Genomic DNA, 13,503 nt, shown 5'->3' on the forward strand with positions numbered 1-13,503 from the left:
AGAATACAGCTGTATCCCAATATATATTCTGGCATTTATGAAAAACTAAAATCTACACCTATTGACTCCTTCACAAAGCTTACATGTAGCAATTCTCTTTGATTAAGAAGCTTCCATTCACACTGAGCTCAAAAAATCTTGTTTTATTGATACCTTTGACACCACCTTTCTGTCAAAGTAAACAGCAGCAATATAGTTTGAAGTGAGCACATACAATTTGAGCGTATATTTTGTCAGCAGATGCATTTAAGCCTTACATGAACATACCTTGAAAGGATTGGTGTTAGTGTGCACCTCACTACATTAGTAATTTTAAACTGTTCAAATGCAATATGTATAGAAAGAGATTCTGTGAATCTGCACCCAGCATAAGCCTGAATGTGAGTTGAGCGTGCCTTTCCCCTGAAGTGAACCAAATGCAATATGTACCATAAGCTTATAACCTGTTCCTGTTCATACAATACGGATAGAAATGCCATCAAACTGAAAAATATGTAATCATAGATACTATACATTTAAAGTCAATGTTAAGAGACTCCTTTTGTATATTATGTCCTGTAATTCCAACTGTCACTAATCGATAGATGCTAATCCCTCTTGCCAGTATTCTCCTGTACCTAGCAGACAGTACTCATACTCATGTTCATACAATAGCGTTGCTCAGGAAGATTGAATGGGATGTAATGTATTTCTATAGGTCACTTAGTTTTGTTCAACTATCTGTGCTGGCTCATACAATCCCCCTCAACATGGGAATTATGTGTACATTTTAAGGACATTTCTTAACAAAGCCATTATAAACATGTAAAAATACCTCTTTAAATTCTTCTTTTTTCCCCCCTATTTACAATAACACTTGTCAGTTGGGTGCCACATTTCCATGTGGGATACAGTGACTATTTCAGGAACCTAAAGAAAAATGAGATTCCGAATTCTTTGTATCACTTTGAAAAAGAAAACATTTTTATAGATCTCTCAATGATCACTTGTTCCAGTAATGCATGTTTTCACAACCGCCTTCATGGGATGACTTCCATTCTACTTAGTTTGCGCAGCATATTGCACATGCGAAAACTGCGGATGTACAAGCTCAGAATGCGTCAAATCACGACACATGAGCTTGTAGATCTGCATTGTTTGTTGCGCAACACCGGTGCACAACTAAAAATAAATCAGGCTTTACGGTACTGTAACCTCTATGAAATCCCTTATGCGTTGATGTGAAAAGGATCACGTAAAATGCTATGGAGGATTCCTTCCAAGGCTCTTGATAGAGCAGCTATGATAATGGGTTCAGTTCTGGTCTCAAACATGTCTTTTCACCAGGTGGGATGAGTGAATGTGATATTATACAGCTTTGCCCAGCGTGCAAACACATGCTTCTCTGTTATAAAACGATGATGGTTCCCTCTCCGACCTCTCTCGTGTTGGAGATATGTCACACATTCATCTGGTCCCCTGGGCTTATAGTAGTGATACGGAATTTTCTTAGATCCTTGTTTCCTCCTAAAGAAGAAATTGTAATGCTTAAATGCTTTTTTTGAATGCTTATAGCACACTACAGGAAAAGTAGCAAATTTTATGCAAAGCAAATAATGTCCTTGCATAGCATTGTAAATAAGTGAGATGAAAGAGCTTTCCCATTGTAATGTGTCTCCAATACTGTGTTAAACATAGACAGCCATACATGAAAGTAGTATATACTTTTTCATGGTATACGTACCCACAGTGATTTGGTGGAACCATTCCATAGACTTTGATGTTGTCGCAAATCTCAATGGCTATCACCATAGTGAACCAGCCTGTGCTCAACCACGACTGAGACTTTTGCCTGTGAGAAATGAATACCGGGTATGTCAATTCAGAGACCTTTGGAAGTTGCACTCATTAATAAGTGTTAAATAGCTCTATAGTCTGATGGTAAGCATTGCTATAGACTAGACGTATATTTGTTTTCAGGTCGCTATACCAATTTTATCCAACTCATAAGGGATTGGAAAAAAACATTATACACTGTTGATGAGATTGGCAACACCCTCCTTAAATGTTTTTGAGGGGTGCTAGCCCCTCCTATATACAGCTTTAATGTTTGTGTTGTCTGAACAAATGCCTTTGACAATTAATGGAGAATTTACGTCATATGTGTCTGAACAAATCGGCATATCTATGGCCAATAAGGGACCACCATTCTTGATTATGATGTATGATGATTAGATTAGAGCGCCCCTCACTTCACACAGGTGTGATTATTTTTAGAGAGACGGGGAGACCCCAAACACTCAATGGGGCATTGAAGGGCGTTCTCCGGGGGTCCCCAGAGTTACTGCAGGGCCGCCAAATCTCTGTGTGATTGTAACTTTGAATTGTATTTACATTAACCACGTGAACCCTACCATCTCTATTCTGGGGGGAATATTTGCCAGAAATAGACGATCCACAAGGTCATCAGCGCTGCAGCGCTTTGTGAGCTTGTAGAAAGACTAGTCCTTGGCCTGAAAAACGTTGAAGACCCCTGCAATGATTACTATCTGAATATAGGCCAGATTCCCAACTAGGCCCCCACCTGTTTTTGCTCAATTTACTGGCAGAAAATCGACATGCCCACAATGTGCCGCATTGCGATGCGCTGTGAGATTGTAGATCTATTTTCACTGAATGTTAGACCCAGAATAAGGATGTCAGGGTTCAAGTGCTTAACATAACAATAAGAAACATGTTTTGAATAATTATAGCCTGCACCCATTCTTCCTCGAAATGTACCCACCTGTCCCGTCCAGTCTCCTTCTGAAACAGACTATCAAATTTGCGCATCTTGTTTGGTATGATTGTGAAACAAGAGAGGTTACTGTAGGTCATGCTGACTCTCTGTATCAATCTATACAGGGTTCCTTTAGCGTCTTTCCCAATCTTGGTGGGGGGTCCCCAGAATATGATGACAGGATCGCTGCCCGTGTGGTTCAGGAACTCGGATGGCCTCCGAGCGACCCTGAACACACTGGAATGGGCCACCACCCTCAGAGAAGTCCGATTCCCCACGTCTGGCTCGTGTCCCGTAGTGGGAGCGTCGTTCATTCGGATCACACATTCAGTCTGGTCAATGTCTTTCCCTGCCTTGGAGCCCAGGACGTGGCTGGAGCTCGTCACCAGTGCGCAGTGATGACAACGCAGGGTCATGCTCTGGAGAAGGAATATTACATTGTTGTGAGTAGTATTAAAATGTTATTGTCTTTTTTTTATGTCCAATGTATTTGGATTTAGTTCATAAAGTTAACATAACTATAATTAAAGGCATTTGAAAGGGATTTGAAATTAAATGAAAACGTTACTTTTCAGGATTCAATTCAAAAATATCACACCCGTGTGAAGTGAGGGGAGCTATATATTAAAGTCTAACTCATGTTAGACTTTAATATAGGTGATGTAATGGTGATGTAAAACGGTGCCAACACAAACATTAAACGCCATTAACAATAAAGAGACAATATGACGTATGAGTTACATTATGACCTACATTTTCCCTTCATTGTCAATGGCGTTTACAAAACAAACATTGAACTAAAGACAAACATTAAACCTATCAAAAAAGAAAAATTAAGGATTTCAATTAAAAAATAGCCAACAAAGTCTTATGCACACCTCCACACCAGATGATGGTCTTTGAGGTCTTTGACCGAAACGTTGCCTAAATAAAGTGCAAAAATAGCTGATCAACAAGCTCAAAACGTGTCGCAGTGCGATGCGTTTTGAGCTTATGTATCTGCTATTTTTGCTATGACAGCCATATGCAATGTGGCCCTCTGGAGTGGGCGTGGAAATATAGTGGCCCTTTCCATCATCAAAGTTTCCCACCCCTGCTCAGCATAAATGGTGCATTTCACGCCAACAAATCAACACAATGAAAGACACAATCATAATGTGTTTAGTGAAAAGATCAGAATGTGCTGTTTATACAGTACACATACAGTTCTATGTGTTCTACAATACCTTGTTTCTACCATATACAGGCACATAACCATCTTTTCCAGCCCATTTCTTCAGGTCAGTGACCTTTAAAGCATGATGGTTTGTACCGACACGGAACGGACCGGATGTCATGATGTCATTTCTACTGTTGGAGCTGTAGAGGATGAGGAGGGTTGTCAGGATGAAGATGGCTCCAAATATCACCATCCTCTTGCTCTGATTTCCTTGCTGTGTATAATTATAATAATAATTATTATTATTATAATGGTTGCAATAGTATCGCCACATTCTTGTATTAGCCTATATAAGTGCCGTTGTTCTCAAAGTAGGGTATGGGGACCCCCAGGGGTCCTTGGGGGTTCCTGTGGGTCCCCGGCTAAATGATTAATAACCTAGTTATAAACCAAATGGACCTTTACGTGTCTGTACCTCACAGAGAGTATAAAAAGTGGAACCAAATGAACTGCAAGTTCCATTTGTACACTCTCAGAGTTAGGCTATACATTGACAGTGTAGATCGGGGTCCCAGTGATAGAACATGGGGTTTGTGGCTTAATGCATATAGCGCCTAATGCTAATCAAACTGGGGGCCTTGCATAAAAATAAAAAACCCCACAGTTTTTCAACCTTTTTAAATGCAATATGACTGTGTTTTAAACACAGTGGAGTGGACATACAGCACAGTCAGCACTCATCACTGCCACTCCCTTCTATACTGAGTCTTGTCTTGTGTCATACCTTGTCAATGAGCCTGGGCACCATGACGACTGATTATTATTAAACTGTGCAAAACTCTTGCTGTGATTATTTGTCATCATACCTTGGAAGAAAAAACGTGAGAATATCAGTTCGATTATCAGTAATTTTCAGAGAAGGCCCTGTATTGCAATCACTTTGTTTTAACATAACGTTATTATTATTTTTATGAGAACACTGTACATTGTTTTAGGTTACATTTAGATTAACCTTACAGTAATACGATCGAACTAATAAATTTTCTCCTTTTCCGATCCCTGGGGTCTGTTTGGAGAAATGAAGGCTAGGCATTTCAGCTGAGTCTTATGAAATATATAGCCAAGCCTAATAATGTTTATGAAGTAAAAGATTTCATGTTCTAGTAGTACAGTATTTCATTATTAGCTATAACGGACAGCTAAGTACATACCGTAACCCAATGATATTGTTATTAGAAAACCATCTTGCCCATTCATATCCTCTAGTATTCACAAAATGGTAACAATTATGTAGGCGTTCTCTACGCTTTAAGATGAAGGCAATAATTAGCACAAGAACATAGCACATCATTTTATCAAATAAAACAAGACTCACCATTTAAATGTTTTTGTCGTGCCCGATCTATGCTTTCTTGACGTCTGATATGTCTCGTCCCCCATCTTCCTTCATGCACCACTCATCATACTGGGATCAATTCACCTCGCAGTTTACAGATGCGCTGCAGAGAGGATATAGAAACGGGCCGTGTGTTGTGTATGGGGGAAATGGCCGGATACAGTAGGCGTGCTCTGTACCGGATGGGAGCACTTTGCAGCAAGGTAACTGCGGGAAGGCTGTGACGCGAGTGTAGTTATGCACCACTGTGGGAGAGGAATTGGATTCTACGTCATGCAACATTTCACTGCTCACTGCAGTGAAGGCCGGGGACCCTTTGGTGCTGTCCTGTCCTGTCCATGATGAATGGATCTGTCTGTCCAGTTGCTCTTAATTTATATGCAGGCATCAAATAAATAAAATAATGAATTCAAAGAACACTATTTTGGGGAAGAATTTCCTCTTTTTTTGTCAACAAAATGAGAGCCCTCATTCAATGCCACTTTGACTGCATGCTGTGCTTGCACCTCTTGGTTCTCTAACATCTCAATGTCACTAAAACTAAAGCTTCAGACGTCCCAAATTTATAGCAGATTTGATTACTTCTCTGCCTAAAGCCCATGACCCAACTAATTCCTCCGAGATCTCGGAGCTACAGAATGAGCGTAGTGCTGACTGAGGGAACATACTGGGGCTACGCCTGGGCTACCCTAGCTCTGGACTCTGATCCATAGCGAGAGCTACCCTCATACCTAGCCTCTGTACCCAGGCTTTTACCTCATAACTGACTATTTCTTCACAGTGACACCCACAATATTAGAGGGATTGACAATATGGTCAATTCTACACCAAAATGTGGAATGCCCTGACACCATCTCTTTAAATGTGGACTTTTGTGGGCTTCCTTCAAAACAGGCCTGAAAATAGATCTATCAGAGACCACAGGTGGAGGTGTTACGGCCCTATGTGGCCTTAGTGTTGTTGTGGTTGTGTTTAATCCACTGTCAGTGTTTTTCAGTGCTGTATGATGAGTCTGACTGGAGGGTGGATTGGAGGAGTGGCTTAGTGTCTGGAGACACCTGGGGCCTCATTTTTCAATCAACCAGCCACCAGTATAAAATGCTGGGAGAAGCTCCTCGTCAGTCTTGCCTGTGCTGTTTTGAACCCAGTCTGTAGCTAGGGTAGTGTCTGTAGGCTGTGTGCCTTACCTGCTTAGTTTGAGGTTTCTTTATTTACTGTGTGTTTAGAGAACAGACCAACCTACAATTTACAATTTAGGCATTTAGCAGACGCTCTTAATCCAGAGCGATTTACATTAAGCAAGAACAAAAAAGCATGGGAATACATCACATAAAAACATTTATCATGAAACATGCGTAAGCTAAGAAAGTAACAGTGGAATATCTATATAATGAAACTATACATATAAACTACTATGCTATACATATGTACTATGACGTGCTATGACTACATACAATGCAATTATAGTGCTGTCTTAATTCATAACATGCTATAAGTCTACAGAAATGCTATCTAAGGGGGTGGGGTAAGTGCTATGGGCCATGATGGAGTCTGAAAAGGTGGGTTTTCAGACTACGGCGGAAGGTTGGGAGTGATGCTGCAGTTCTGACTGCAATGGGAAGTGCTGCAGTGCATTCCACAGTTTTGGAGCCAGAAGGGAGAAGAGTTTGTAAGTAGTAAGCATTGTACACAAACCGCTGTCAAAGTATCCCTTTGCGGCCCTATGCTCCAACTAGGAGCCTACAGGAATAAGTCAAGTAAGTCAGGGAGCGTAGATTGTAATTTTCTTTTTGGTGTAGTTTAGGATTGTTTCTTTTCTAGGTAGGGTTGGGGGGTGTTTTGTTTGTTATTTTTAGCATTGGCCACCCTGAAGATATAGATATATACATGCTTGCCCTGTTATTGTGAATATTGTGAAGTTTTTCTCAATAAATGTACACCTTTTTGCCTGAATTGGTTTGTGATCCTTGACAGCCACAACATATATTCCTCCTTTGGAGCCAAGACCTCATATAGGGTCAAAGGTCGTAATGGGAGGTAAAAAAAATCCCATAGAAAGGCCAAGTGCCAACATGTTAGCCCTTTTTCTTTTGTGTTTTATATTTGTTTATGTATTATCTTTTTGTGTTATGCCTTTAGGCAAAGTCTGTACCTCATGTTGTTCACATTTATGACTATAATAGGCCTAAAGTATTCAATAAGTCAATCAATCGTCAGTATAGTCAGTTTCAATATTCATAGATTATTCGAACCAGAAGATATTAGGTTGATTATCAATAAGGCCTATGGAGGCCTATATATTATCATCATTACCATTTTTCAACCGCGGTCGAGATCGTGGATTTCACAATTTTACGCCAGACTTCCCGGTCCTTCATTGCCATCCACAGTTCCTGCTTACTGATGCCTGTGTCCCTAGCGATGACATCAGGGAACGACAGTTTTCTACCTCTGGTCTGCTCTGAGGCAAGACTCCAGAGAAGAGTAGTGATTAGGCCTATACTAGAGTGATTATACTGATACTACATCTATATTAATAAACTGGTGTCTATTTCATGTTCGATAGAATTGGAAACAAGCTATGTTTGAACTAGAATTTGCTGTCCAATAACAAACACATGCTAGTCTAGTGTACTTTGACAGCTGTATCCTATATTACTTGAATCCTGTATTATTTGAAAGCAATACTGAACCTTATGCACAGGTTATTTAAAAAACAATGCTGCTAAATTATATTGCGTTTTTATGCGAGGACTTCGGATGATAATTAGCAGTTTAGCAAAATCCGGTGTATTTAAGTTGCATTTATGTAATGTCCATTAATATACATGCATTGTCCTGTCTAAATAAACAAATACAAAAATGCTGTCATTTCTGCAAAAGACATCTGACAGCCTAATTAAACAACAACCAATGTTTACATACGCATAACTATTTATATGATACATCAACAAATACAACAAAACTTGAGTCAGTTTCTCTACAAAGCTTGTATTTATACTGTAATAATGATACATGTGATATGACTGCAAAGCAGACTCTAAACAGCAAGGTATAACAGAAATAATGATAAACATCCTATTTTATGTTTTATAATTCAGTTTGATCAAAGAGTAATACAAAAATAAAACATGCTATAACTAAAAAACATCACATGGATGCACCGTTTGATCAGAGTAATACAAAAATAAAACATGCTATAAGCTTATTTAAATGCTTAACATTCAAATCGCATGGAAATACTGCAACATAAAAATAAACCCAATTAATGAATACTGTAAAAAGAATAAGGCACAGCAGGTAAGACATTAAAATGGTCAACTTTGGTAACATTATTTCAGTAGTGTTTTGGGGTTAAGGTGCTTTATCTTTAAGCATACTGATACCATAAAAAAGACAAATGTATATTATTACTAACGGTTTAAAATGTTAAAAATCCATGCAACAGTCAATTCCTTAATTTCAGTGCATTAAAGTGATATGCCTTCTGACCATTTCAAAACTGAGACCTTAAAGTCTTTCACATATAAGCAGTCCAAGCATTTTTTATTTCCAGTGGTTTAATCCCACTCCCAGTGCTGCACTCTCAATAAGTAAAGACAGTGATACACCACATTATATACATACCCTCTGCATTATCCTAACCACTTAAGCGCTGTATACTTTGTTGTACGACATATAGCAAAAATAATAATCATATCTTCAAGCTCACAATCTGTTGCATCACGATATGTTGTGAGCTTTTATATTTTCTTGTATAATTAATATTATTTCGCTATTTTTTTAATGTTAGGAAACACCTATAATGTAATAGCATGTCCAAAATAGGGATGCCAGGTTGAAAGTGGTAAATGGTGCATTTACCGCCTATAGCGCCTTTATCCAAGGCGCTTTACATAGAATGTGCATTACATGCATTACATTCACCCATTCACACACACATTCACACACCATGCAAGGCACCAACCTGCTCATCGGGAGCAATTAGGGGTTCAGAGTCTTGCTCAAGGATACCTCGACAGTCACTAACTATGGGGGAGCCCGGGTTCGATCTGGCCACTCTACCCCGTGGTTAATGTACTGTAGTATTTGACAAGTTTGCAGCAAGCTGTGGCTCTTCACCACCATACCTGCGTAACACCATTGTTTTGCATGGAAAAAACACAAGCAAAATGTGAAAATAGACGCTGCATACATAAATATACATGCTGGTGTAGTGTCATGCACCGATCAAGCTCAAATGTATTATTTGACACAGAACATAACTATTAGATTGCAGCAAGCAATACGCAAAAAATAAAATAAAACATTTAAAAAGGTGTTGTTGACATAAAGTAGAACTCGTGTCATAGAAGCCTGGTAAACATTCAATTCAGTAACACTGCAGAGTAAAAACTATCACGTTGATCTATAGACGGCATAAAAGAACAATAGTTCCACAGGGATGATCACGTCAAACCTTAATGGTTCCAGTATCTCCTTTATCCGTGGCTCCACGAGGGGTGTTTAAACTCCATCTTGTAGCGTTTGGCCCATTTAGCATAGATGGCCTTCTCTGTTATGAAGCGATGCCCCCCACGGCGGGTGTGTTCGTGGATCCTGTACATTCTGCATTCGTCAATTCGGCTCCGTTCATAGTAATGGTACGGGACGATGCTGTGATTGGCACGACTGCCACGAGGAGGAAAGTCACAAATATATTCATAAATGCCAGTTACGACCTATTTTATACTTTGCCGTGCAATGTTGAAATGGCGAAAATAGACTATTTGCCCGTCGCCATGGATGCATTTGATTAAATGCATCCATATTGCCAACCAAGGCAAATATCTTACCTGCAGTGGTTATCATCAATCATTCCATAGACATAAATACTGTCACACATGTCCAGGGCTAGAACCATGGTGAAGAATCCAGTGCTGAGAAATGCCCCCGTCTTTATTCTGAGAAACAAAGGCACCAACTGTTATCTGTATTTGTACTGTAGCATATGTATTGCTTTGATTTGTGTTTGTTATTTTTGTCTTTGTGTCAATAGGACACCCTCGAAAACATATGCTTTTAATAAATTCAGAGCAAATTCTGAGGTTTGGCTTGAAAAAGGCTGCTAGAAATCATCTTGTGTTGTATTCTATTCTATATTATATGCTATACCTGTTTTTTCCAGTCTCGTTCTGAAAAACACCGTCGCAATACTGTATCTTCTCCCTGGTCACAGCATAGATTCGGACATTTGGATACTTGTTTGCCATTTTCAACAGGACATTGAAGATGTGTCCCTTTCCATCCTGCCTCATATTCCTTTCAGGGCCCCAAAACACGTATGTGGTGTCCGCAGAAGACTGGAAGTAGTACTTCTCGTTTTTCAGCAGCAGGGGGACACTGGTGTGAGAAACGACTCTGACGTTCGTCTGCTTCCCGACATCCCTCTCGTAGCCACGCGTAGGAGCATTGTTCATGCGAATCACACATCCGGCCTTGTCGATCTCCTCTCCCACTCCAGCTCCCAGCATCTGTCCTGAGCTGGACACCAACGCACAGTGACTGCAGCGCAGGTCCAGGAAGTTCAGGAACTGTTCAATGAAACACAATACAATTTCATTTAAATAAAATTAAAATTAAAATCACTATGTAGTGGACAGTGGTTCCACCATGGCCATATTGTCGCCATCAGGAGGAAACCTTTTATAGTTGGTTGTTAAATCATTGAATCTTAATCCAGTGAGTCTCAACCTTTTTAATTTCAAGGAGGACCTTGTTTGATATGCCTGCATTAGACCACTGACAAATTCAACCATTTCTCAAAGCCCCCCAAGGGTCCCAGACCCTAGCTCTGGTCCATAGCCCCCAAAAAAGGATTGTTTTTCATTGGAAGAAAAATGACACATAGCTTGCGGAGTTACCGTAGTTCAGTCAGATATACTCGAGGGGTTTCATGCTGTGCTCAAGGGTGCATACATATACTCAAGGGGTTAATATGCTGCATTATGTGGGTGTATTCAGTGTGTGCAAGACCCACACGTCATTCGCTGATGTGGCAGTCAGCTGACCAATTGGGCGGGCTACTTAAGCTCACTAGTCTGCATGCTCTTCCTGCCTTCCTTCTGCTATGGTTCCTGGTTGTTGTAATGTTTGCTCCCACCACCACCGGTGGGCTCTGTTAGGGCCGATTCATACTCCTATTTTACCGCTGTTTCGGCGCTGTAGTGCCGAAATGATTTTGGCTCGTCAGAAATTTTCAGTAGCACCGAAGAGACGACTTTAGGACGGTACCTGCCCCCCCGAACCTCAAATGATGACACATTGTAGGCTCTACAGCGCCGAACCGACTTTTATTCGGCTCTAAAATAGGAGTATGAATCGACCCTTATTTATGTTCCCCATGGGGGGTTTATTGTATATCTATCTCCCTGCTCTTAATGTTTAACGATGGTGTTTGATTGTGCCGAGTAGGGAGAAATGCAGCAGAGCTGAACGCCAAGATAATATATTATATGCACACTTGTATTCTCATTCTATAATAAATATTGGTTAAATCTATTTGTGAGTTGTCTGAAAAGTGCATTTTATACAGTACAAGTGGTGGGGGGCCCAGAGTCCTTCCACTGGGGAAAGTAGTCTTTCTAATGACGAAAACCGTCTTTGTATTGGTGAGTAGCGAAAACATATTTTTTATTTTAGCAGAAGTAGAGAGGCTGGTCTGCATTTCATGAGAAGGCAATTCATTGAAAGTCCCATAGTCTCTAATGCAATGGCATTGGGGCTATGGTATGGACCAGAGCTACCCAGACCCCACATTGTGAACCAGTGTCTTAAGCAATTCCTCACCTGGTCCATGTTTTCAGGTTTGATCCTGGTGTATCCTTTGAGACCAGAGTTGTGCAAAGAAATGGATCTGTTCACTTGACCACACCAAAACATCACCCCAAACCCTACAGCCACGAGGCAAACCCAGAAGAGTTTCTGAGAGCAAAAGAAAAGACAAAAACAAAAAATATATATAGAAAAGATTAGTAGGCATATGTCACAGTACATTTGGAAAATCTGGATTTTATTCCCTATTTCACTAGGGAATTTCACAGTTTAACAATGTGAAAAACTCAAATATTGACTAAATTCTAACGACATAAATGATCTTACCAGAGATTTCATGTCACAGTTTTTAGGAGACCCCCACTGGTCCATAGCCTGATGGCATCATGGTGTTTGTGTGCGTGGCGGGTCATCTGTCATTGCATGAAAATGTGTGACAGACATTCGTGTTCAACCTTTCTTCCATTAAGGAACAAATTAACACTCCCAACTGGATTTACATTGAAGTTTTCACGAAAGCTAGCGTCGAACACACCTTCTTTGATAAACTCTTTGCAACATATTTTAACACACCATCTGGATCTCATGCCCTAATAACTCGTTAGATTTGCTAAAGACTCGTAATATTTACTTATCACAACCCCCCCTCCTCCCATACGCAGCAGTACAGTACCGTTATTTACGCGTTAATTATTATCCCTGCTTCTGTTCTCGCAGTCTCGCAGATACTACATTTGAATGAGTGACCGACGCATAATAATACATATAATTCTATACTAAACCGGACACCAAAGATTAACAACGAATGGATGTATATGCCGTTCGAATAATTGCTTTGAATATCTAAATAGTAAATAGTTTATATCCCAATATTTTCTGGAAGGATAGTGGTGGTGCACATGAACTTGTTCCGCCTGAAAACATCCAATAGAGCAGCTGGTTCCCACTATATCTAAGGCTCTGGTTCCCACTATCATGCCAAGCAGCTGCCCCATGAGTTGGGTGGAAATTAAACAGGTTAGATAAAACATCTACGAGTCAAATTAAATACTGCATCGCTGGTTTGGTATTATTACCATGTCTATTTTTTCACGGAGTTGTTATTTATTGTTACTCGAGTCGGCATTGTGTGGGGGAACAATAACACTGTAGCACAGACCTGAAACATTAGTAGGCGGGCTCTAAAAACCCGGCTCAGTGGTCAGATCCGTATCCGCTCTAGACCGGACCTGTAACTAGCAACGTGATTTGATCCCAGTGACGCAATTATTGCATCTGCGATGCCATAGATCTGACTGTATGTGTGATGCAGTATATGATCTGTACGTGGTGGCCGGTGGGTTTTTTCTTTCTTTTACGGTTCTTGCTACTTCCTAT

General features: G+C 40.2%; 2 protein-coding genes across 3 annotated transcripts; both read right to left on the minus strand.

The window, feature by feature from the left end:
* Positions 1–128: 128 nt before the first annotated feature.
* Positions 129–5,372, minus strand: st6galnac6 (ST6 (alpha-N-acetyl-neuraminyl-2,3-beta-galactosyl-1,3)-N-acetylgalactosaminide alpha-2,6-sialyltransferase 6). Of its 2 annotated transcripts, XM_080756566.1 has the most exons (6): positions 5,293–5,372; positions 4,702–4,783; positions 3,985–4,191; positions 2,765–3,177; positions 1,724–1,831; positions 129–1,506 (listed from the first exon to the last, which is right to left on the minus strand). In XM_080756566.1, the coding sequence occupies exons 2-6, from the start codon at positions 4,723–4,725 to the stop codon at positions 1,320–1,322; spliced, it is 939 nt and encodes a 312-aa protein (XP_080612692.1). In that variant the 5' UTR covers positions 4,726–4,783; positions 5,293–5,372; the 3' UTR covers positions 129–1,319. The 2 variants fall into 2 exon arrangements, with proteins under 2 accessions (XP_080612692.1, XP_080612693.1); XM_080756567.1 differs by lacking the exon at positions 4,702–4,783 and having other exon boundaries at positions 5,293–5,362.
* A 2,922-nt stretch (positions 5,373–8,294) lies between these two features.
* st6galnac4 (ST6 (alpha-N-acetyl-neuraminyl-2,3-beta-galactosyl-1,3)-N-acetylgalactosaminide alpha-2,6-sialyltransferase 4) lies at positions 8,295–12,990 on the minus strand. Its single transcript, XM_080756015.1, has 5 exons — positions 12,454–12,990; positions 12,142–12,276; positions 10,468–10,886; positions 10,149–10,256; positions 8,295–9,984 (listed from the first exon to the last, which is right to left on the minus strand). The coding sequence occupies exons 1-5, from the start codon at positions 12,496–12,498 to the stop codon at positions 9,795–9,797; spliced, it is 897 nt and encodes a 298-aa protein (XP_080612141.1). The 5' UTR covers positions 12,499–12,990; the 3' UTR covers positions 8,295–9,794.
* Positions 12,991–13,503: the final 513 nt, after the last annotated feature.

The sequence above is a fragment of the Protomyctophum bolini genome, assembly GCF_963924005.1.
Source record: "Protomyctophum bolini genome assembly, chromosome: 22".
Classification (NCBI taxonomy): Eukaryota; Metazoa; Chordata; class Actinopteri; order Myctophiformes; family Myctophidae; genus Protomyctophum; species Protomyctophum bolini.